General features: G+C 42.2%; 1 protein-coding gene across 1 annotated transcript in view; it reads right to left on the reverse strand.

Annotated features, from left to right (window-relative positions):
- Positions 1-26981, reverse strand: part of ABLIM2 (actin binding LIM protein family member 2) — a 171563-nt gene that overhangs the window by 138666 nt on the left and 5916 nt on the right. Inside the window, exons 2-3 of the mRNA XM_077814657.1 lie at positions 24518-24661; positions 6683-6866 (exon numbers count right to left, since the gene is read on the reverse strand). Of these exons, the coding sequence (XP_077670783.1) occupies positions 6683-6866; positions 24518-24661 (328 nt within the window). The remainder of the gene's footprint in view (positions 1-6682; positions 6867-24517; positions 24662-26981) is intronic.

Below are 26981 nucleotides of genomic sequence, written 5' to 3' on the forward strand. Positions count from 1 at the left end.
ACTGAACTTTCTGCTTGGGAGTTTCAGTAAAATGGCAGGTCTCTCTGAGTGGCATCAGCACCAGTTACAGTTATGGAGGTAGTAGCAGGCATGTATAATAAATAAATTGGTTTGAAAAATTCCTACAAAGAAACACTCCATATATATATTTTTTTTTTTTTTTTCTAATTTAGTAAATATTTATGAACTTTCTGAAGTGCAGTAACTAATGACAGCAGGCTTCCTTTAAAGAGGGGTGAGGACAATCTCCAAAAGAAGTTTCATTCATTTCTTCAGAGCCGAAGGATGGTGGACAAGCAACGGGACTTCAAGGGTGGGGTTGAAAAGCAGGAAACAACGAAGCTCTGTAGGACTTTGACAAAGATACAGAAGGCCATTTTCTTTCCGTCAAAAAAAAAAAAAAAGCCTTCAAAATTGTTTGAAAGTTGAGAGAAGACATAAAAAGGAGTTTGCAGATATAAAGGGCAAAAGGTGGGCAGCAAGGCCCTGATTCAGTAAGGCTCTTGCCTTCAATGGGACAAAACTCACTTGCTTAAACTTGGGCATTTGCTTACGTACCTTGCTGAATTGGAGCCCAAATTTGATATCTACCATCTTTGACAGTATCCCTTTAATACCTGACTATCTTTTCTCTTTCACAAGCAACTAGGCTCATGGATTTACAAGCCAGCAAGCATGATAGTTCATGAGAAAGAGATAAAGGTCAGTTAGCAACGTTTTAGTTTTTTGAGCTCTTTAGCTTAAAGTCCACAACATGTACAGAACTGTAGGTTATGCACAAATGCAGATATGCTGTTTCTTGACAGTTCCACACAAACTCTTACCTACCAAATGCCTTTGGCTACAGGATTTCATTAGTTATTCGCACTTAAGCATTCAGTGTGATTTCACGGTGGGGCAAGGGGTTAAATATATTTTTAAGCCAATGATTCTTGATTCGGTCCATGCAACACTCTGAGATGACTTGTAGTGTCTTTTATTAGCATATTTTATCACTGTCACTTTCCTTACCAATGGATTTTGGTTTTAAACCAACTTCATAGATTATTCTATTTTCCCCCTCAACACAAACTCAAGCACTGCTCAACGTACATTTCTGATGGAGGCTTAATAGTAAGTGAGACTCCAGGGATCAAATCCTGTGCTGATTTATGCCTTGTACAACCACACAGACATGAAAGCTGTTGCACAGGATGTTAGTCAGGGCAGAATTTGGCCCAGGGTATTGAATACTGGGAACGAATGAGGCAAACATTGCTTGCTACAGGCCTCTGTACTTTATTAAATCCTAGACAGGCTGATTGAAAGGAACTATGAGAACGCAGCGAAGACTGCCTGACACAGGATGCAACAGGTATCCAGATATTCATAGATTATAAAGTCAGAAAGGACCAACGTGATCATATAATCTGACCTCAGAATTAAAGGAGTCATAGTTCCCCCATTGGCAGGGCACCGCTAGTGTCCGGCACTGAAGCTGACCCCTAAGCCATCAAGCCAGTTGTGGCTGGGCATATTTAGCCGGAGTACCTAGGGGTACACAGTTTATGCAAGTGACAGAGACTGTCAAGATGTTTGCTTCTCCCCAAGAGGCACAGCAAACAATAATATTTATTTCTTAGCATGCATCACGTAAGTAGTTTATAGGGAAACTAATTAAATATCTGGGTGTTTCACTACACACACCAAATACACAAGTCCTTTGCTTCCTGAACTCCAGAAAAATCTTTATTTCTGTAAGAAATATGGGCAATGCCCATACAAAAACTAATGGCCAGATTTTCCAAGAGTGCATCCAACAGCTTCTATGCAGACACCCAAATTAAGAAGCCAGATCTGTAAAAGTGTTCAGCAGCTGGGAGCTTCCTAAATGGGAGCTAAACCCTTTTACAATTCAGTATGATTTTGGCACGATGAGCACGTTTTATGCTCCGGATAGCTTCAGTTTTGACCTCAAACCTCCCATGGTCTCCTGCTCCCATAAAAAAAGAATTGGCTTTTCCTAGAAACAGCAGAACATTATAAACAAGGCCCATGCCAACTCCCCTGCCCCAGGTTGGTTCACTCATTTTCTATGAACAAAAACAAGCGACTCCATTCTACAAGGTGCACTGCTGCCTAATTGTGTATGTCTAACTGCCCCTCTGCCTACTCATGGTGAGTTGGTTAATTTCTTGTAGGTATTAGAAGTAAAAGTGGGTCTTGAGGAGAAATTTGAAGGCGGAGAAGGTAGTATTAGTCTAACAGCTTAATTCAGGGAGGGCATTCTTTACTTAATTTACAAAGGAAACCTCTTTTTTGCGTTACATTTGGATTGGCACTAATAACAATGATTAATGAGTGACTGCACATCTGGCCCATCTCGAACATTGGCTCTATTCATTTCCACAGTGGCTTTGTTCCATTTCTGTTGTTATTATACACCTACAGAGGGGCTTCCTAATCTTTGATGAGATGTGAAGACTCAGAATTCAGAGTCCTATAAACCATACATGGAATTGTTTGTCTTTGCACCTGGGTCTCTGCACCATAGTTTATCCTCCAATTAAGGGCAAGTTAACTGCTTCTTTTCTCTCCACAGAAAGCATTGTCTTCCACGACTTTAGTTACTAGTATTTATGGAGGAAGTGTGACTATATACATATAGTCTTCACAGAGAGAATACAGATCATCACAGGTAGTGTTTTTGTCTTTCTTTTCTAGGGGCAGAGGTTGAGATAAGTCTTTGGGATCCCCTCCCCCTGGGGGCCTCTCTCAATGCTCTGTCTCACAGCCCTGCCCCACAGCAATCTTTTGAACAGCTTCACTAAATCTCAACCTCTAGTGGCACAGATGACATAGCTTTTACTATGGACTGTTAACAGCTTGATGCCCTGCCTCCTCCCCTCAGGGCAAATGTCTTTGGGAGCTTCAGTGGCCTACAGCCCCTTCTAATGGAAAGAAGGATGGGCCAATGCTTAGGGCACTAGCTTAGGACTTGGGTTCTATTCGCTGCTCCGCCACAGACTTCTTGTGCAATCTTGAAAAATTTACTTAGCCTCCCTGTGCCTCAGTTCCCCACCTGTAAAATCGGGATAACAGTACTTCCCAACCTCACATGGGTGGTTGAGAAGATAAATACCTTAAAAGATTGTAAAGTGAATTGAGAGCTACTGATTGGAGCCAGATATATTTATCAGAGCAGCCATAAAAATAAAGCTGCTCAGACACCATTGGAATTCAGTGGAATCAGTTGTTCTGCAAATGTTTGAATTTATTCTCTTACTCTTCCATTCATTCCTAGTTATAGGCAATAACATCAGCGGGGAATAGTTGGACTGGGCTATAGCAATAGCATAAGCCATCACTTTTTGCAGTCAGAGAAAATATGCAATTTAGAACCTGCATTTGTGTAATTAAGAGCCATGTGGTCAGAGCAAGATAGAAGGAAACAAGGATGCAAGACATTAATTCCATTATACTGTTTTTCATAGAACCAAGAAATGCAGGGCTGGAAGAGACCTTGAGAAGTCATCAATCCTAGTCCCCTGCATTATGGAAGGACCAAGTAAAAAACCTGAGCCTGGAAGGACCCAAATCTACAACCTTTAAATGTCCTCAAAGCCCTAACATGCCAATGTATTCCCTACTGCACTATTTCAGGTTTAATTCTCACTTTTCACATATACCATGTCTGTTACTTCATTTTATTCTACTCACTGAAGTACCAGCACTCCATGGTAGTGACATACTAATCCCAGTTGGATACCTCATGAAAGACTTAGTTTACTGACATGCCTGCTTTATAGAGAAGCCAAGGCTTATCAACACAAAAGTGGGGAGCAACAGATAATCCAGCCCCTGTTCTGGGACATCCAGTGACAAGATATTCCAATAGCAGCATTGTCAACAGGGCCAGAAAAAGCATATGACCAAATTTTTTGTCCGTTGCTTTTTGTTTTCCTTGCTCTGATTTACTACATCTGCTTTGGTTTACTACCTGCTTTTACTATTTGAGAGAAATATTTGAGTGAAATGCTTCCACATCCCACTGCTTGCTATTATAATCTTGTCTTTTCTGAAGCTGAGAAAACACTGTTGGAAGTGCCACTATTAGAAGTGTTGGTTCAAAAATCATTGGTTTGCTATTCAACGTATTAACAATTAAAACAATATAATGTGTCACTTTAGCAGTTACAGAGAGCACAGATTGTAAAGCTGTTTATTTGATGACTAATCCTGGAATGTGCTGAACACATCTTGAAGGAGTGCAGCGTGCCCTCAAAATCAGACTTCTAAAAAGAGATCTGATTTTCTGAAGGTAAAGATGACTTTAAAATCCTGGCCCTGAATCAACTTGTTGAAAAATTATTCTATTTCCAGCCATTTTCTTTTACGCCAAAACCCATCTTTATTTGAATATACTATACTTATTGCCTACTTCATATTACTTTCACTGAGCTTTAGTACAAAATCAAATATTGATGAAGAAAGTCTCATGGTGTTTTGATAAAGACACTCTTTCTTACAGGAAGTATAAAGCATGCCTGGTTTGCAAAGACTGGGCCATATGGAGCTATGTTGATTTACACCAGCTGAGGATCTGGCCTGGTATTTCTAATGTAACAGGACGACAGGGTTCTTCTGTTGACCGACTTGATAAGCAGATGCTAGAACCTTGCCGGTGAAGGCTAATTGATTCCTGCTTGCAACTTGGAGGGCTGAATTGGATGGAGGCAACATGAGGTGAAGTGCCATCCTAGGGGAAGACTATAGCAAGCTTGCGCTGTTGTTGAGACAATAGCAGTTGGGAGGCTCAGCCAAATAAACGTTTTGCCTTGACTCCTTTTTAATCCAACCATTTGGTATGCTAGATAAAGAACTGAGCAGGGAGGTTGACAGAATTTATTTGGGTGAAGTACTGTCGTGTAGAGATCTGAAGTTTTAAAGAGCAATTCCACTTTTGAATGTCTGCATTTAATAGTAATCTACGTAGCAGATTATATTTATGGTTTTCTCAGTGCTGTGGTTCAGTTTGCTTTGTTAGGGAGCAAGAAGTTAAGTAGTTTACTCATTGTAGAAGCTTATTCTGAACTTTCAGGGAATTGTTTCAGCTGGAACCGTAAATATCCAGACCGCAATAAAGGGCTAAGTACAGCTTGGTAAATAATTTAGGTTTCAATTATAAAACCTAACAAAATCCTAATTCAGGAGTCAATCCTACTTGATGAGAAAATAATCTCAAGGAATTTTTCTTCTTCTCTTAATTGACTCTGGGTCTGAATAACACTGGTGCCAAGAAGAAAGGCACCAGAAATTTGGTATCTAGTAGGTTTGTTTATAGATGGAGCCATTAATGTATGTGTAGACTGAGAAGGCTCAGGGCAAATGTGTGATATCCTCCATCCACTCTTTGAACTTATTTATGTTACTAATAATAGACTGGAGATACAAATTGTTTCTTTCTAAGTTTTTCTGATGTTCTTTTTCTTTTTCCCTTTTGTCCTTTTTATTTACAGGCTCCAAAGAGAATATGGTTTGGGATAAATGAGATAAATCTAAAGAGACAGGATTCAATGGAAGGAGGGTTTTAAAAGTGACTTCGCTTTAATCTGTCCGCTCAGTTATATCTGGATTGATATTATTGCCTGTTTTTGTTCTGGTTTTCTCTGTTTTTTCTCTTCATAAGGCTTTCTCTGTTCTTATCTTATTAGTAAATGTTCATAATTAGTTGTAAAGAATAATACTGTATTTCCATTTACTTTGAATTGTTATTATAAAACGGTATTTCTTACAAGTTCTCACTAAAGTCTTAAACCATTGATATATAGGCATCTAGTTATTTGCACAAAAGGGAATCAAGCTACAATTCAGTATCAGTCTTACTCTAGCACCGCCCACAAAAAACTTCAGTTACAGGGTTAGGTCCCGATCCTGCAAATACATGCATGTGGATAGTCTCATTGAACTCAATGGAACTCATGAGTAAAACTCACTACTGCGAAGAGGGCCAGCACTAGGCCTTTTGGCTACTTAAGTTCAACTGAACATCTATTTTGGAGGTTATGGTGGTACACAGACCAGTGCTTGTTCTCTGCTCACAGGTATATGAACCCCACGTTTTTAACGTTACTCCCATGTTTAAATGTGTGCAGGATCAAGACTTCACTGTGTATTTTTGATTTCCATATTTTCTGAGAGTATTCATCTGCTTTCGTAAATACGTTTTAATGTATTGATTTTCACAGTCTGTTAACTGTGTCTGCAGCAGAGTGACATTCTAGGGCAGTCCAGTGGACACCAGAGAGGTCAGGCAGCAGTCGTGTCTGGGGAAAAGAGGTCTGACTACAACAGCAGCTGCAGATCCCAAGTACCTCCGCAAATTGGGAATAAGATATCTCAAAGTTGGATACACTGTGGCACATGGAATTAGTAAACACTTCTAAAAGTGTCGCTGCAATAATTAAGTAATTATTAAGTAGCACTAGTAGATGGCGTAGAAAAGCTGAACTATTTCAGTTCAAAACCCCATAAATGTAACGGGGGCAGAATGGTAGAACCAAATGAATAAGAGGGGTACCTCCTTGATGGCCTATGGAAGATGTTTTGCTTATGAGCCTCCCCGTGGATTCCTGGCTTTTGTCTCTTTCAAAATATACTTTTTTATAGTCTAAAAATAATTGTTTTTATTTGGAACACATACCTGCAAAGAGCACACACAAAACAGGCTGGGTGGTAGGTTTTCCCCAGTGCTGAAACCACTTCCCCCTCAATGAATTCATCACAGCTGATGCACCGTGTGCCATAGAGTCTTTGATAGTCCAAAGTACAGATGTAGTCTCCCTGTCTCACAAAAAATCCTCCTTGAGCCAGGTCACATCCACAAGCTACATGGAGAGAAATGGAAAAGATTTAGAGGACTGAAAGAGTGGAACTGTATCTATAATAAGATGAATCTTCATTCACGATCAGCACATTTTTATATATATATATATATAGCAGATCTTCAAGCACAGGCATCTTAATATTTGGGGCTCCTGAACACAAGACACCAATGAGTCAGAAGGTTGCTACGCTTATGGTTTTCATCTGTGATCTACATTAAATAAGCTTGTTTTATTCCATATAGAAAAGCTAACATCACAGCAGAGAGCCTGAGGCCTGGTCTACACTCCAGGTTTAGGTCGATGTAAGCTGCCTTGTGTTGACCTACCTGTGGAAGTGTCTTCGCTTAAATTTGGCTCCTGCTGACATAAATGCCTCTCTACGCCCATTTGGTATCAGCACCTCCCCGAGCGGTGTTGAGTCATGGTAGGCACTGCACTTTTACATCAACTGTTACTGACTTTCAGGAGACATCCCACAATGCCCCACACTGACAATACAACTGATGCAAGCACTCCTGGTGAGGACACGCACCGCCAACACAAGGAGCCAACTGTGCCCACACACAAGTGGTTTAATAACTGCAGTGGCTGTATGCAGACATAAATTAGGTCAACATAATTTTGTAGCATAAACATGGCCTGAGTGCAGAGAGATAAGCCTCTAGATGAGGGGCTACTTTGGGATGCTGTTAGGAGATGCCCCTTGACCACCACATGCAACACCCACCATTGCCGTCAACAAGATTTACAAAAGGAAGGGATTTAAACCTTCATTCTCCAAAGCAAAAACCAGTCAGTAATTTACAGAGATTAGAAACTTTTCCTATTGTTTATTCCATAACTGCCCATTACAGGATTCCTATGAGGCATCCAGTACTGGCAAATGATGGAGACAGAACAGCAACCTGGATAGACGACTGGTCTGCTGTGGTACGGCAATTCCTGTGTTCCTGTGTACAAGGATGGTGTAAGGACATTGGGGAGAGTGAGCAAGATGACGTCTTGGGAAGGCATTCTCAATGTAACTGATACACACTACATACAAAGCGTGTGCGTGAGAGGGATCTTTAGGGCCAGCCTTCCCCAAACCGCCTGCGGCAGAAGTGGAGCCCAGCCGATTGTTTTTTGCAACTCTAGCAATCAGTTCAGCTTTCCATGGCTACGACTGCATGGGAAAAGGATTAGAGACTGGCATTTTTAAAAAAACAAAACAAGCTGAGATTCTCCTTCGCAAAGCCTAAGGCTGGCCCTGCTAACAAAGAGCATGTGCAACCTCAGGAGCTCCCTCCAGTTCATCAGTACAAACAGGGACGGAGCCAGGATCATGTTTTGAGGTTACAGGGGAGGAGGGGAAGGAGAGAGCCAAAAGCTGTCTGCTTGAAATCACAGGAAGAGAGGAATATCTGCTCTGAACCTTCAAAAAGGCTTGGATTTGGTTGAGAGAAAGGGGAGATGTTCAAATTGGTTCTTATGCTAGGAGGACTGTCAGACCTATCTTGAGTCACCGCAGCATCCTTGTTGTCACGTGCTCTGATGCCACTTCTGGAAGAACTACTTTTAGGAGCAGTACCTGCAATAACCTACAATGTTCAAGGTCAAATTAGGCTGAAATTCAAGATGTAAGAAGGATGGAAGAGGTAAGTGTGTCACCCAGGCAATGCTACCAGTCACACAGCCCACAGAAGGAAAGTGCAGGTGATGCTCATAAACTTCACTGAGTTGTGTGCATGTAATATTAACAGCAGAGCTATCCAGTGTGGCTTAATTTTTAAGTCAGCATTTACAGTAAATTGATTGATTTACATTAGCCTTGTTCTTTGTCTCACTTAAGGTCAACAATGAAATCCTCATTCTAACTTTTAAGTTCATTCAGAAGTATATATGACTCCTGAACATATTTTTTGAGCAATAGCGCATGGCTAGCTACACATCAGCTTTCTGTTATGTATACAGTAGCGTGACAGAAGCATAAATCAAATACGGATTTAAAGGAGTGAATAGGAACTGCCGTTCTGGACTTTTTTAAATTAATGACGCTAATGTTACATTTTAAAATTGCTAGAAGATGAAGTGAGCTGTAGCTCACGAAAGCTTATGCTCAAATAAATTTGTTATTTATGGTGCTACAAGTACTCCTTTTCTTTTTGTGGATACAGACTAACACGGCTGCTACTCTTCCTTCAATACCTTATCTTAGTGGTTGAGGAAGGTCTTGTGAAATTCACAAAGAGTCTAAGACTCAGGTGCCCTAGTGTAAAAGAAGAGCTGATTTGTGTGTTTCCTGTGTACCTTGTAGGCCGGCTCCATTGAAGGGCACTGCAAAATTTCCCCCAGAACAAAGAGGATTTCCCAGTGGCTCAAGGACAGTGTTATAGCCCTACACAAGCCCCTCCCATGCAGCACACTGGGTATATTGGAAGGGAAGCGGGGAGAGCATGTAGTCAGAGCACATTGCATGCTGACTATTCTAGGCTGCTGCAACAGCCCACTGGGGAAAAAATATAAAAATCTGGCCTCCATTCAGGATTGCTTTCTTGCTTTAAAACCAAAACAAACAATGGCAATTTGTAATTTACAAAGGAGCTAAAAAGAATTTAAAAACAAAGTGTTGTGCGTCCAGGTATTGAATTTTACAGTTCTGTAATCTAATGATGGTTTTAGCCTTTAGAAAGGAAATATTGCAATCATATACCATTCCACAGATTAATTTTTCATGAAAGAAGTTTTGTGTACCCAGTTACAACACAGTAAAAGATCTGCAAACTAAAGACTCGTTCTAACTATACACTGACATGACAGATGGTCCATTGTGTCAATGATTCCCACAAAACAGTGGCAAATAATGGATCTACTGAGAGGTGGTGGCTTTTGTTGAGCAGTTCTCTCATCGCCTTCTTTCTTCACTCTATCACACCCCTTCCCCATAGACCCAATCACACTCTGCCCCAAGCTATAGGGATATGGCTGGGAGGAGAAACCTGATGTAGGCAGAGAGTTAAGCTGTATATAAACAGAATTGGCTATCTCTGGCATTGATGGGTCTCCTCCTTCAGAAGGGGTGTACCAATTTCTGTAGAAGAACAGCTCTTCACACTAATATCCCTCTTCTGCATGGCAATTTACACAATCACAGAGGATCACAATACAACTGCTCAAATATTACAGTACAACATGGAACAGATATGACAAGTAAGATTAGAGCAGGCAGCAACTCACAAGCATTCAATAGAATCTAAAGTGGCCTTAGCTGATTGGAAAATCTGACTCTCAAATGCAGAACTTGAATGATTCATCTGAACCAAGGGACCTAATTTCAGTGGGATTGCACACATCTAACTGAGGGCTAAATTTGGCCCTGTGTATTTAAAGCTTATCTTAGATCAGCAAGAAATTTTAATGTCTTTGAATATGTGCATTTCCACCCAACTCTTATCATTACTTAGCAATAATGGGTGTGATATTTAAAAGAACTCACCACTATCCTAACTACTTCAATTCTGAAGCACTTAGAGGAGAGGAAAGTGATCAGGAACAGTCAGCATGGATTCACCAAAGGCAAGTCATGCCTGACTAATCTAATTGCCTTCTATGACGAGATAACTGGCTCTGTAGATGAGGGGAAAGCAGTGGATGTGTTGTTCCTTGACTTTAGCAAAGCTTTTGACATGGTCTCCCACAGTATTCTTGCCAGCAAGTTAAAGAAGTATGGGCTGGATGAATGGACTATAAGGTGAACAGAAAGTTGGCTAGATTGTCAGGCTCAACGGGTAGTGATCAATGGCTGCATGTCTAGCTGGCAGCTAGTATCAAGTGGAGTGCCCCAAGGGTCGGTTCTGGGGCCGGTTTTGTTCAATATCTTCATAAATGATCTGGAGGATGGTGTGGATTGCACCCTCAGCAAGTTTGCAGATGACACTAAACTGGGAGGAGAGGTAGATACGCTGGAGGGTAGGGATAGGATACAGAGGGACCTAGACAAATTAGAGGATTGGGCCAAAACAAATCTGATGAGGTTCAACAAGGACAAGTGCAGAGTCCTGTACTTAGGACGGAAGAATCCCATGAACCGCTACAGACTAGGGACCGAATGGCTAGGCAGCAGTTCTGCAGAAAAGGACCTAGGGGTTACAGTGGACGAGAAGCTGGATATGAGTCAACAGTGTGCCCTTGTTGCAAAGAAGGCCAATGGCATTTTGGGATGTATACGTAGGGGCATTGCCAGCAGATCGAGGGACGTGATCGTTCCCCTCTATTCAACACTGGTGAGGCCTCATCTGGAGTACTGTGTCCAGTTTTGGGCCCCACACTACAAGAAGGATGTGGAAAAACTGGAAAACGTCCAGTGGAGGGCAATAAAAATGATTAGGGGACTGGAACACATGACTTATGAGGAGAGGCTGAGGGAACTGGGATTGTTTAGTCTGCGGAAGAAAAGAATGAGGGGGGATTTGATAGCTGCTTTCAACTACCTGAAAGGGGATTCCAAAGAGGATGGCTCTAGCCTGTTCTCAGTGGTAGCTAATGACAGAACAAGGAGTAATGGTCTCAAGTTGCAGTGGGGGAGGTTTAGGTTGGATATTAGGAAAAACTTTTTCACTAGGAGGGTGGTGAAACACTGGAATGCTTTACCTAGGGAGGTAGTGGAATCTCCTTCCTTAGATATTTTTAAGGTCAGGCTTGACAAAGCCCCGGCTGGGATGATTTAGTTGGGGATTGGTCCTGCTTTGAACAGGGAGTTGGACTAGATGACCTCCTGAGGTCCCTTCCAACCCTGATATTCTATGATTCTATGATTCTACTTCCCACAAAGTCAGTGAGTTTTACACCATTGATTCCAATGGGAGAAGAGTTGGGCCAAGTCTGAGTTCTTTTGAAAATCCCACCCACTGTTCTATATGTGTTTAATTTACTATAATGAAGGTTCAAACCTCCATCATGGACCAAGAAGATGTAACATAAGCTAAAAGCTAGACAGTGAAAGATTAAGGAGAGATGTGTATGATTCTCATTTTATGAAGTGTGTAGAAGTTTAGAAGACTACATTAAGCAACCGTAGTTTTGCTATACACCTTTTGATGCACATTTAACAGGAAACTAAGGAAGTTATAAGAAAAACCCTATCAAAACAGAAACTTTACCTCTTAAAATTAAACTAATCCATTTGTGAATTTCAAAGAATAAAATGTTTGGATTCTGCTTTCAAGCAGATAGTCTTTTCCCACATATAGTTACACTGCAAGCCCCATCCTCCCCTTTGCATTTTATTAATCACACGAATTTATGCAGCAGGTGTTCTTAAAATTCAATCCAGCAGACTCTAGGTGAAGTGTATGCCCCCTTTAACAAAGCGCCAGCTAGAATAGCTATATGATAAGTGATATTTGATCAAGACATTTGAGAAGTTGCAGAATGTTCTTTATGCCCCCAAACAACAGAGGAGACTAATTAGAGAAGACGATAAATGTAGAAGAAAAATTAAAAATAATTTAATGACCGGGGGGTTCTCTAAGGAATATATTGTCAGCCACACGAAGATTCTTCACCTCCTAGTGAATGGAAACATTAATTCTGGTATCTTGTCATTTACGAGCTATTTATACACAGTACCTCAGCTCCAAGTCTAGTAAAACTTCCATGGTACCACAGGATCTTTTAACTTCAGATAAAATGACCTCCAACAAGAAACCTATTAGCACTGGTCAAAATATGAATATGTATTTTCAAAAAACGTCAACCACCGGTCAATGCTTGTCAAATGTTGGTAAAAACATAGCAACATTTCTCATTATAGTTTTTTTTTACATTTATTTTTCGTGTGCATAGTTGTCTAGCCAAGCGATGGCATCTTCATTGGTGTGATGCAGTTCTTCTAGGCCACCGCTGACCCTAGTTAGCAGGCATTCCTTGACAATGTACGTCACCGGCTGTGTTGCACCGCACCTGCACAAAGGGCTGTCACGAAAGCCCCAGCGTTACTGGTTGGCTGCACAGAGACCTTGCCAGGTCCGGAACCTGTTCGACAGGGACCATTGGCGACAGGGCAGGTCAAAACCAGGCGGGCAAATTGTGGGGTCGGCAACGAGGGACTGGTTGGGGATTATAACAGATATCCATTCCTCTCGCTATTCCTCTCTGTTTTTTCACAAACCAGCCAGCTCAAAAAACAATCTTGGACTTTTCATTTTGAAGTGACTCACTGCCAAACCCCCACTTTGGCAGTGAGTCTTAGAGTCCAGGTCAACTGTCTCAGGCTCACACTATGGGGCTAAACGTAGTAATGTAGATGTTCCTCCTCGAGTTAAATTAGGCTCTGAAAGCTGGTGATGGAGGAAGGTCTCAGAGGCCAGCATCCAGCCTGAGTAGTAAATTCTACCCTGCTATTTTTAGCCCCGTAACACAAGCCCGCAAGCCTGAGTCAATTGACTCAGATTCTGAGACTCGCAACTGTAGGGTATATTTTTTCCAGTGTAGATCCACCCTCAGGGACTAAAGGCCAGATTTGCAAAGGGATGTAGACACCTAAAGATGCAGATAGATACCTATTGGATATTCAAGAGCTCCTACACAGGCTAGGCACCTAACTCCCCTTGCAAACAAGGTTAGATGCTCTTGAAAACCCCACTAGACACCTACCTGCATTTTTAGGAAACTAACTACCTTTAAAAATCTGGCCCTCAAGCACATGGGCCAAATAATCAGTGGGGTCATTAGATGATTGAGATGCTAAAGGAGCGACCAGGAAAGACAAGGCTGTTGCAGAGAAGCTACATGAATTCTTTACATCGATCTTCACTGCAGAGGATACAAGGGAGATTCCCACATCTGAGTCATTCTTCTTAGGTGACAGGTCAGAGGAACTGTCCCAGGTTGAGGTGCCAATAGTAGAGGCTTTGTAACAAACTGATAAATTAAACAGTAATATATCACCAGAACCTGATGGCATGGGCAGTGAGTGACCAGCAGTCTTGGGGAGGCTAGCTCCTGGCTGGCCCACACCTTCAGCCCAGGGCCCCACCCCTCCTGCCCCCCTTCCCCAGCTGGAGCCCAGAGCCTCCCCCAGCACCGCAGTGCACCCGCCCCAACCCCAGAGTGCCGGGTGGGTGGGCAGCACGGCCCCCAGCCCCGGTGCGCCGGGTGGGCGGGCAGCGCAAGCACCGGTTTCAACCGCCCAAAGCTCCTGGCTGCAGGCCGGCCCCCACTAGCCCCAGCCCAGGGGAAGGGGAGGACCAAAAGTGGGGAGGAGCAGGGGGCCCCCACCAGAGGTGGAGGCAAAGGTAGCCCACTGCCCGTGTCCCAGGCCCCCCACCCACAGCAGGTGGAGGGACCCAGGCTCCCCACAGCTGCCAATGCAGCTCTCCTGACCCGGCTCCACCGCCCAGCCATGATAAGAGCCAGGTGGGCAGCTGTGGGGAACCACTGCAGACCCTCCACCTGCCCGCGATGTGGGGGGCCAGAGCAGCCCCCGTCCCATGTCCCACAACTGCACGGCTCTTACCATCACCGGGCTGTGGCTCCGAGGCCCTTCCCCCCGGCCGGAGCGAGGTCGGGAAGAGCTGCATGGGCAGCTGGCATGGAGTCACAGACCCTCCTCCTGCCCCAGGAGACTGGGGAATCCAAGGGGTGGGGACATGAGCAAGGGGCTGCTTTCAGCCCCCCCACACCCTGGGCAGGTGGAGGGTCCGCCGCGGCTCCCCAAAGCTGCCCAGGCTCCCCAGCCAGGCTCCATGCTGGCCTGGCCTGGGGGTGGGGCCTCAGGGGGAAGAGAAGGGGAAGCGGGCGGGGTCTGCCCTGACGAAAAGTGGACAGGTCAGGCCTCTTCACTTTCAAAAAGTAGGAGGGCTATGGCCCCTGGCTCTTCCCCATGTTCTGGTGCCACTGGCCCAGGGCTCACCACATGGGAAAGAAGAACCATGGCGGGAAGAGGAGGGAGTCTGGAGGTGGAGCGTGGCCAGGGCCACGCAGGCAGTTTGGGTAGGCTGAGCCTTCCCTTGCCTTTGATACCGCCACCCAGGCCTGACGGTATTCACCCTAGAGTTCTCAAGGAACTCAGATATGAAATTGCAGAACTACTAATTGTGGTATGCAACCTATTAATTAAATCAGCCTCCATTCCAGATGACTGGAGGATAGCTAATGTGACACAGATTTTTTTAAAAAGGCTCCAGACATGATCCTGACAATTACAGGCCAGTAAACCTAACTTTAGTATTAGGCAAATTGGTTGAAACTGTAGTAAGGAATAGAATGAAGAGACACATAAGTGGACAGTTCTTTGAAAACATCTGCTCAAAGTGCCAGCAGTCAAAACGCTAACAGAATATTACGAAGCATTAGGTAAGGGATAGATAATAAGACAGAAAATATCATAATGCCACTATAATAATCCATGGTATGCCCACACCTTTAATACTGTCTTCAGTTCTGGTTGCCCCATCTCAAAAAAGATACATCAGAATTGGAAAAAGGACAGAGAAGGGCAACAAAAGTGATTAGGGTTATGGAACAGCTTCTGTATGAAGGGAGACTAAAAAGACAGACTGTTCAGCTTGGAAAAAGATTACTGTGGAGGGATATGATGGAGGACTATAAAATCATGAATGGTGTGGAGAAAAAGTGCTATTTACCCCTTCATATAACACAAGAACTAGGAGTCATCCATTGAAATTAATAGGCAGTAGGCTTAAAACAAACACAAGGAAGCACTTCTTCAGACAATGCACAGTCAACCTGCGGAACTCATTGCCAGGGGATGTTGAAGGCTAAAAGTATACTTGGGTTTAAAAAAGGATTAAATAAGTCATGGAGGATAGGTCCATCAATGGCTATCAGCCAAGACGGTCACGGACACAACCCCTTGCTCTGGATGTTCCTAAACCTCTGACAGCTAGAAGCTGGGACTGGATGACAGGGGACAGATCACTCGATAAATTGCCCTGTTTTGTTCACTTCCTCTGAACCATCTGGCATTGGCCACTGTCAGAAGACAGCATACTGGGCTAGATGGACCATTGGTCTGACCTAGTATGGACATTCTTATTTTTTTATGTATTTACCTATGAAAGTTTTACACATAGTCCATTGTCCCAGTCCAGCAAGCCACTGAAGCATGTGTTTAATTTTCAGTTGGATTTGAATTGGACTATTTATGTGTTAAAAGTTAAGCAAATGCTTAAGTGCTTGGCAGATCAGGAGTTTTGTGATATTACTTGAGTAATGACTAGAATTTGCTGGGCTCTATATTGAAGGCTGTACCTAATCATCATCAACAATTACTTGTGCACTAGTAAAGAAAACCTATGACAAAGAAGGTGAAGGTAGGAAAGAAACAAGGCAAATCAGAGAAATAAATAAGCTTTCAGCCTGATATACATTATAGAATTTTTAAAAAGCTATGGTCTAAAAATGATCTGAAAATCCCAGCACAGGATCTGATTGACCACTGTATTACATCAGTTTTACACTGGCATGACTCCAATGAAATCAATTAACAGAGTCACACCACTGTAAATCTGGTGCGACAGAGTGGTAAATCAGGCCCAAAGCCACTAAACTCTTCAAGACAGATTGTGAGAGTGCCATGTCCACTGCTCACTTATTCCTGGTATATCTATTTAACACGTTCGGGGCCCTACAGGGCCCGAAGGATTTAGCCAGTGATGAACATACTGCTGGTGTTGTCTATGGAACAACAGCAGTTACGGATATTCCATGGCAGTCACCAAGAATGCAAGGTAATGAACCACACCTGCTTTGTTAACTTTGTTTTGGGCTTTAATCTTACTTTCAAGTTTTTTGTAAATGGCTCCTCTCCTGCAACCTGAGACTCTTTGGTTTTACACTATGTTCAAATGCAAATCCCTCACATTTCACATGGGAGCTTTTAACATGCTTATTTATAGCCCAGCAGATGGGTTTGATGTCATAAACAAACCACGCCCTGTTACCAAGTTACAGATACCTTCTAATTATTTCCTTCTCTAGTGAATACTCTCTATCCTAGCTCTGCCCATCTTCTCATCTGAATCCAATGCAGTTAAAATCATTGGCTCCAATTCCCATTTACACTAAGGGTGCTTTCCATCACTCCAGTCACGTTAAAGGGGCCTTAACATGGGTGAAGCTGTAATGAATACCCACTCCAAGACCCCCTTTTCACTGCCACAGTTGTATAAAGGAGGCATTAGTGCAAATGTGAAACAGGCACACTGGCTTAAGAGCTACACCAATTTACACAAGTTGAGGATCTGACCCACTTTGATCAGTTAAACCCAGCGTGCAAGGATAAATACCTAGGAGGATGCATATACAAAAGAGCGGACTATTTCACCATGGAGGAGCAGAGCTACTGTTTCCAAGGCACATACAGCACGATAGCAATCCAGGGTCCAATAGGTTTTGATTAAAGATTGAGCAGCAAGACCTAAAGAAAAGATGGGTGGATATATGGTAAAGCTGATCCTGTATAGCAGCCTTGTTTTTCCACATCTGAGGTTCAGGCTGCAAGCTCACTGCCTTGTCTTTGACTGAAACCTGGCTAAGGACAGCGAAACAATGCACAGCACATTCCACTTACATCTGTGTAACTTTATAGTAGGGTTTTGCATGGCCCTATTTATTTGGTAGGGAAACGGCAGGACTCCACACACAGCCACTGTAAGTTTACAGAGCAGCGTTCATGGAAGTTGTGTGGATTTGTTCCTTCCACAGCATGCTAGAGCTGATCATTGAAAGCAGAAGAGTCACGCCCTCTGTTTCTTTTTAATTTATAGTCAAATCTATGCCAGTCATCACCAAATTTTCTGTGCACCACGGATACATTGGGCTTGTATATGCACCTGAACAATTCCCTAAATAGTAATGCTTGATGCAGTTCAAAGTTATGCTGTAATTGTTAGAAAGGTATCATACCATAAACATTGAGAGCCAAAATAAAGATGATCCCTATCTTTATTACCTGTATGGGATCAAACTTAAGTTGTCCGGGGTACTGTAATGGCACCATGACACTGGCAGGCCAAGTGCCAGCTCATGCCAAGGTCCCCGTGTCTCAGCTGGACACAAACAGATACATAGCTGTCATTTGTCTGGCTCACTTGTGGGTGGATATTGATAAAATAGGTATTAGAATTATAAGAAAGAATTTAGTGTTTAGATTCATTTGAATGCTCGTGAGATGCTGCATGCTTTAATCCTACTTGTAATATCTGTGCTCCATGTTGTAATGTAATATTTGAACGGTTGTATTGTGAGCCTTTGTGACTGTGTGAATCGCCATACTGAAGAGGGATATTAATTAGTGTGAAGAGCTGCTCTTCAACAGAAATTATGCCCCTTCTGAAGGAGGAGACCCATCAATACCAGACAGGCTATGAGTGGTTCTTACAGCTGGAAATCCCCACATCTGGACTGAGGAATTGTCAACAAAAGGACTTAAAACTTATTGTTGTTCTGCTCTGCTCCCTGTAAACAGGAGTCATGCAAGTGAACTCGTCCCATCAGATGAGTTTGCACCTCACATCACATAGCAGGAGGGGGATAAAATGCAACTAGGTATCTCTGTGCTGCTTGGAGATGCTGGGTCAGCAAGCTGCTTCTAGGCATAAACAAGAGATTCCCCAGCTGCTTAGCCTGGGTTAGCCCTAAAAGACAAATAGAGCTTGATGATTATAGAAGCCGATAGACGTTTGAAAACCTAAGACTGTAACTCAATTGTGTATCTGTGTTTGCTTGCTTTAACCTTGTAAATAACTCTCTAATTTCCTTTTCCTATTTAATAAATCTTCATATAGTTTATCATAGAATTGGCTAAAAGCATTGTCTCTGGTGTGAGACCTGAAATGCAACTGACCTGCAGTAAGTGACTGGTCCTTTGGGATTAGGAGTAACCTGAATATTGCTGTGATTCTTGGTGTAAGAGATCACCTACCACAGAGATACACTCACCCCGGGGGCAAGACAGACTGGAGTACCCAAGGGGACTGTCTGTGACTCCATGTTAAGGCTGTTAAAGTGCTTCAGGAGTTTGCACTTGGTACAGTTGGTTGGTGAAATCTAAGTGTTAGAACTCAAAACCAATTTGGTGTCTGTGCCCTGTTCTTTAACAATCTGTCCTGCAGTTGGCCCAGAGGACCAGAATTTCTCTAACATCACATACCGTATGAAAAGCTATTGTGACAGATGCCCTAGGAGTGAACTAGAAAACGGATATAGCCGTAATAGTCAATATTTTATCATGTTTTGTCGTTCTCTTTCATATTTTTCTACTGCTTTAATGAAAAAAATAAAACAGCATTCTCATAGCTGTTAACCAAAGGATTTACAGCCTAAAGAAAACAGCATTGCCTTATATTTCAATGGCACAAAGTTTAAATCCTGTTATGATTATCCTTTTATTAAAACTGACTTGAATGGGACTCTGTCGGAGTAAAAACAGAGTAAAGACTTAGGTACTGGGCCCAGTGCAAGGGACATGTAGACAGATGTTCCGTAGTTCCAGACTGATAGGCTGAGTTGCAGAAATTAGATTTTTTACTTGGTCTACAAAAGATGCTTCTGCATCTTCAGTACATCAGTCTGGAACATATTACTGACACCACTGATTTTACTGAGAGTTCCTGGCATTCATAGCATTGTTATTATTACCTTTAACCTGGATATGTTTCCTCACAGTTTTAAGTCGGAGAAATCATTAACTGATTATTAGCTTTTCCACCCTATCTTCTTGACACTTCTCTCTGTTTTGGAACATAGCGGAGCTTTATCTAGGGAACTTGACAGAGACAGGGTGGGACTTTGAACCTTTGGTGCCAGTTTTATTATTTTTATATATTTATATGTGTCATTTCAAACAAAAGACGTCTATAAGCAAGCTGTTGGCACCTGGATAATTTATGAATCCACATAAGGATAACATGTAGCAATATGATACTACATTCAATTGTTTTGATAGCTAGTAAGCCAGGCAGCAGAATATACCTCATTCCACCCCACTCAAACCTCCTACCCTCCCTTGCCCACAACTAACACTCTATCAAATACATTGGTTCTATATATCACTTATGTGCTCACAAGTAACTGTAACTACTCCCAATGTAACATCATCTGCCATTAAAAAAAGTAGTTCGATAAGACCATGCTGTACCTCATTGCACACCTCCCCTAAACTCAGTATAGATTCAGTTATACCCTTTGTTCGTGGGCTTTTAGCTAGTTTACAATCTTCATGACAGTGTTCGTGTCCAAAGCTACCTGAATGAGCTTTTTCAGGTATGATTTTGTGAGTAATGTTATCAGATGCTTTATTAAATCCTAACACGTCTATTGTGTTCCCTTCATCCACTGAGTTTGTCATGTTATTAAAAATGACCACTCGAAGTTGGCCTAACAACTTGTGTAAAGTTTATTTAATTATTTATTTATTTAGCCTGTGCTACCTATAGCCAACGGTTCCTTTACCTTCCATCCCATACTGAAGTGGTAAGTCTGCACTAGAATACTGTCTACAGTTCTGAAAAACTAGACACCAGAAAGATGTCAATGAATTGGAAGGAGTTCACAAACAAGCAACAAAATTATCATGAAATTTGATTTATGAGGAAAGATTAAAAGACCTAAATAGATATAAGCTGGGCTAAATGATGACTAAGGTAAAATATGATAAATGTCTACAAGTATTTGAAGGGTCTAAACACCAAGGGACTGGTTATCAGCTGGAGTAAAGTGTCATACCTCCATTGTCTTCACTGGTGTTATGATAATTTAAACCAGCTGAAGGTCTGTCCACAAGGAAAACTGCCAGTTTAGGGTGGTTTTGGCAATTATTCATTTTGGGTTCAGCCCAGGTTCATGTGTTCTGTTCTCTAATCAGTTTATTTCAACTATAATTTAGTTACAATTCAGTAGCAATGTCTGTTAGTTGAGAGTTTTCTGAATTGTACATGACATCTGAAATACTCCAGTCATAAGGTACCATTACATGTTTTCTTCTGATTTCAGGACACTCTAGCAATGCGATAAATCACCTATGGTGAAATTCACCCATTGGCAGAAGGTCGCCTACATACACCACAAAACATTCACAGTAACCTTGTATAACTCACACACCTTCTGGGTGTGGTATTCTGACCCATCTAGTGACACCGAGACGTGTGTGTGTGTGTGTGTGGTCTGCTCTACAGCCAGCCAGCCAGCTTTAAGCTGATGTAGTAGAGGCTCATGCACTAAGGGTATGTCTACACTATGAAATTAGGTCGAATTTATAGAAGTTGGTGTTTTAGAAATCGTTTTTATATATTCGAGTGTGTGTCCCCCCACAGAAAATGCTCTAAGTGCATTAACTCGGTGGAGTGCTTCCACAGTACCAAGGCTAGCGTCGACTTCCGGAGCGTTGCACTGTGGGTAGCTATCCCACAGTTCCCGCAGTCTCCGCTGCCCATTGGAATTCTGGGTTGAGATCCCAGTGCCTGCTGGGGCTAAAACATTGTCGCGGGTGGTCCTGGGTACATATCGTCAGGCCCCCGTTCCTTCTCTCCCTACGTGAAAGCAGCAGCAGACAATTGTTTCGCACCTTTTTTCTTGAGTTACCTGTGCAGACGCCATACCATGGCAAGCATGGAGCCCGCTCAGATATCCGTCACCGTATGTCTCCTGGGTGCTGGCAGACGTGGTACTGCATTGCTACACAGCAGCAGCAGCCCCTTGCCTTGTGGCAGCAGACGGTGCAGTAGGACTGGTAGCAGTCATCATCATGTCCAAGGTGCTCCCGGCCACGTCGGCCAGGAGCGCCTGGGCAGACATGGGTGCAGGGACTACATTAGAAGTGACTTGACCAGGTCATTCTCTTTAGTCCTGCAGTCAGTCCTATTGAACCGTCTTATGGTGAGCAGGCAGGCGATACGGATTGCTAGCAGTCGTACTGTACCATCTTCTGCCAGGCAGACAAGAGATGAGGATGGCTAGCAGTCCTACTGCACCATCTTCTGCCGAGCAGCCATGAGATGTGGATGGCTTGCAGTCCTTCTGCACTGTCTGCTGCCAGCCAAAGATGTAAAAGATAGATGGAGTGGATCAAAACAAGAAATAGACCAGATTTGTTTTGTACTCATTTGCTTCCCCCCCTCCCGCATCAGGGCACTTATTCCTCTAGGTCACACTGCAGTCCGTCACAGAGAAGGTGCAGCGAGGTAAATCTAGCCACGTATCAATCAGAGGCCAGACTAACCTGCTTGTTCCAATAAGAACAATTACTTAGGTGCACCATTTCTTATTGGAACCCTCCGTGAAGTCCTGCCTGAAATACTCATTGATGTAAAGCCACCCCCTTTGTTGATTTTAATTCCCTGTAAGCCAACCCTGTAAGCCATGTCGTCAGTCGCCCCTCCCTCCATCAGAGCAATGGCAGACAATGGTTCCGCGCCTTTTTTCTGTGCGGATGCCACACCACGGCAAGCATGGAGGCCGCTCAGCTCACTTTGACAATTAGGAGCACATTACATACCACACGCATGTCCAGCAGTATATGCAGCACCAGAACTTGGCAGAGCGATACCGGGCGAGGAGGCGACGTCAGCGCGGTCACGTGAGTGATCAGGACATGGACACAGATCAGGACATGGACATTCTCTCAAAGCATGGGCCCTGCCAATGCATGCATCATGGTGCTAATGGGGCAGGTTCATGCTGTGGAATGCCGATTCTGGGCTCAGGAAACAAGCACCGCATTCACAGTTCTTTTCCTGTCTACCTGGCCAGTGCATCTGAGTTGAGAGTGTTGTCCAGAGCGGTCACAATGGAGCACTCTGGGATAGCTCCCGGAGGCCAATACCGTCGAATTGTGTCCACAGTACCCCAAATTCAAGCCGGCAAGGCCGATTTAAGCGCTAATTCACTTGTCAGGGGAGGAGTAAGGAAATCGATTTTAAGAGTCCTTTAAGTCAAAAAAAAGGGCTTCATCATGTGGACGGGTGTAGGTTTACATTGATTTAACGCTGCTAAATTTGACCTAAAGTCCTCGTGTAGACCAGGGCTAAGCTTCAGAGTTCCCCGGTTCAATCCTGCCCGATGACGACCAAGGTCTGTTGGCGTTACACTTGCATGAGGTGGGATTAGGGATGTAGGTGGCCATGTAAGGGGGTCTCAGCATCCCACTGAGACATGGGTTCTGCACTAGCTATGAACTGATTGAGGAGAGCATTAGGAACAGGCAGGTGGAAGTGTCAGTAGATCCATGCTTACATGGAAATCGCCTGTGCAATGAAGACACTGAGCGATAGCAATCACTACTGGTTCTTCTTTCTGCTGGAGCTGTGATTGTGAAGGTCTGCTGTGATTCTCTACTGCAGCACTGGGGCCTCCAGGGTAAGGCCTTAGATTTCATCAGTGTAGAGCCCATACATTACTGAGGCTTTATGTAAGAGGCAAGAATTTCACTCTGAACAACAACTATTCTAAGCCTACTTATTAGTTAATGCCTGAAAAGTGTTTTGAAAGTGAAATTTATCATAGTAGTATTACTATTTAATGCATATTATAATTATATTAACGTGGAAAATTATGTACCGATTTTAGTCCAATTTAAATACTTTAAGTTCTGACCTTTATTCCTCTAGCTCTGAGTATGTAACTAAAATATTTGTTCCATTTAGAACACTGTATTATTGCTTACATGTCTTCCTGTATAATCCTTCCACAGAGTGATATATCATCAAACTGAATTAAGTCACATTATAATATCTAATACTCTCACTATTTCATTAAAGATTCATCCAGGTATTGAATATTACATGCTGTAAGCTTTGTTCCACAGGATTAGTAAAGACGTAATTGTATTTGACAGACGGAACAATATGAAGGAGATACTCATTTAATGGGCCCTTGAAATGCGCTCATCTATATTTTGAGCAGAATTAAAAATTAAACAAACTGCACACATAGCCTAGTGGATAAAGAATTGGTCTAGGAGTTAGGAGACCTGAGTTCTGAGCCTGGCTCTGCCTTTAACCAGCATGTGACCTTTAGCAATTCACTTCATCTTTCTGTGTTTTGATTTCCCCTTTCACCCTAAATCTGTCAGCTCTTCTGGGAAGATGGTCTTTTACAATGAGTTTGTACATTGCCTTGCACAGTGGGTTTCAGATCTAAGTTGGGGCCTCTATAACTTACAGCCTAAAGAATAGAGCACCTGTTTTGTATGTGGTGTTTGGAAGTAAAGTTGCAGTAAACTGCTGACTGGCAATAGCTAGGCAAATGGCCTATTAAAGATTAATTATCAATTTGTTCACTTATATGTTTAAAACAAAACAGACCCATAAAGTCTACAAAGTTATCCTGCAAATTGGACATAGCTAATCTATGTTTTCTTTGTGTTTCTTTGTTGTTACCCTTGACTTCCTCCCCCTATGCTGTGTTCCTCTCCCATCTTGTTCCTATTTAGGCCCCAGTCTTACAAAAAGCTCCATCTGGGTGAACCCTTGCACTTGGAACTCACTGCATGTCAGGGTCTTAGGACCATAAACTCTTTGATGTGAGGACTGTCTTGTACTACAGTTCTGTGCCATTTCCAAAACAATGGGGCCACAATCTCCAGGGAGTTACTGTATACTTTTATATATATATAAAATCAATAACAGCAGTAATAAATAGTAAACACTTACCTTTACAAACAAAGCACTTAATATGAAAATATTTGTTCTGAACTCTCAAAACTTCCCCTTTGCATGGGTTTCCACAGTTATTGCAGAGAATTGCTGTACCTGATGGTTTGTCCAGGTTGCTATGTACAGCCTGTGGTTGAGAAACTGAAAAGAAAGACAAGTTGTATAAGAACATACAGTAGATTAAAAACTTCTGGTGGACAAATTAGATAAAATGATAATCTTGTCAGAGAAACAAATAATGAAAATTGACATTTCAGTCAAAACATGCCATGAACATGACACCTGGGCCAAAATGGTCTCACTTTCTGGTATTGGCCAGCTCCTGATGTGGTCTTTTAAAACTTTATTTTAATTGAATTCCCTTTAGAGTTATATGTCAGTGTAAACAGTCTGCTCACAAATGTAAGCATCGCTGCTGATTTTCATTTCCATATAGGTTACCACTGCAATAATGCAAAAGAATTGTACATGGCTTATGAATTTCACAACCAACTTGAACAAAAACATTTTGGATCAAGGGTTGTATAAAGAGAACTGTACAAAAAAATGGTAACACTTTTTTTTGAAAATTCAACTGCCTTTTTTTTTCAACAGTTTGCATCACACTGTTTAATTACAAGTTTAAACATTCTGTCAATTTCAAAAAACAAAAAAAATCAAATCAACCAGCTCTAGTTACAAATTATTTGCTGAAACTAATGTCTCATAGGATCTCAAGCACCTGATTCCACCCCAGACTGTAAGAAATTACAAAAGATTTTCCTTTAGCTCAACTGGTAAGTGATTATGCTTTTAGAACCAGAGGATCTAAGTTCTGGTTCCACTTTTGTTACAATATTATTATGCAATGAAAGATACTGAAGATATTACAAAGATATTGTAAGGTTTCTCTAACTTTTGAATGCTGAGCTCCTCCTCAGCAAAATAAAACCAAATGCACTCCTCCTTTTCCTGCAACCTCACCATGCGCTGTTAAAAGCCTACACATATTAATTATACATCCTCCATGTTCCCTCTCATGGCTAGTCTTCCCTCCACATCCCCCTAAACACAACTCTTTGGAAAACACTGACATAGATCTTCAGATGACCCTTCCTCCCCTTTGTTACATGCTTTGATGAGAATTGAAATAGCTTAAAATGTTGACATATAAAGCACCATCATTAGCATCAACATTAGCACCCATTGCTATGAATGGGCTCACAGCTATTTTTCGTGGGTACTGCAAACTCAGAGAGATGTCTCTACATCAGTGTCACTTTATGTTTGAAGGTTTCTTTGTAACCATGACAGACTTTTTTCAAACTAAGGCTGAGAATCTGGAGAAGAACTAAGAGGCCTGTGCTCCCAGCTAGTCCTTCGCCCATGCTAATCCCACAGTTTGGAAAACACCAATATACTGTATATCGCAAATTTCCAGCCAGGAGACACAGAAAGTTTTGGGAATTTTAAAGAATGTTAAGCACTATGACATTACTACAGAGTTCTGGTCTGGTACATGCTTGGTAACCTTGGTACTTATATAACTGTGCTTAGTCAGCAGACGCTTTCTTCTGTCTGTGGCACCGAAGCACCAAGATAGTGATAAATTTATTACTACATTAAAATGCATTTGAAGCCACTAAAGGAATAACTATAATAAATATGACTTGGTGAGTGGAGCTCTGATCTCACTTATTGACATCCAGAGCAAATGTTCTCAGCTGAGAAGTCAAAATATGACTGCTTCTAACCAATAGTTTGCAAACTCAAATTGAAATGGGGTGTGGGGAGGAAAATCACAGTGCAATTTGCCCCTTACATCATCATTAGTGATAAAGAGTCTCCAATCAGAACTTCATTGACAACTAACTCTGTGGCAGAAAAGTAAGACAGTTACATAGTAACTTTGCTCATCATAGCCACATACAACAAATATGGATTCTTCTATCACAAAATTTGCCAAAATAAAGACCAGGATAAAATTTTCACACATGCCTAACTCTCTCGGGGCCTACGTCTCATGAATAGTTAATGGGACTTAGCCAACTGAACCTATGGCAGAATTTCTGGCAAGCAAGATTACAACCACTTATGTTGGAATTGATCCAGGATGGTGGTGTTAAAATACTTATTCTCATATAAAGTATCATGTAATCTTACAAATCAGATTCTATGCTAAACAACATATCCAGGCACTTTCTTCAGACTCCCAGACACAGTCACCCTTTTAGAATAGGAAAAACAAAGGTAAGATGTTGTGCTTTCCCAGCAGTATATATCAAAATGTTGAGCAGGGCATTTATTACGAAACATGCAACCGACTAGCCATTTGTACTGCAAATACTTAATACTGGAGGAAGGATCCTGCACTGGAAGAGAGATGATCTAACAGGTGTTTTCTATTTCTAATCTCTAAAAGCCAAAGCCTGCCAACTCTAAAAGCCAAAGCCTCACACAAGTATTCAAGTAAGGACTACTC

Source organism: Eretmochelys imbricata, chromosome 4, assembly GCF_965152235.1.
Source record: "Eretmochelys imbricata isolate rEreImb1 chromosome 4, rEreImb1.hap1, whole genome shotgun sequence".
NCBI classification, from domain to species: domain Eukaryota; kingdom Metazoa; phylum Chordata; order Testudines; family Cheloniidae; genus Eretmochelys; species Eretmochelys imbricata.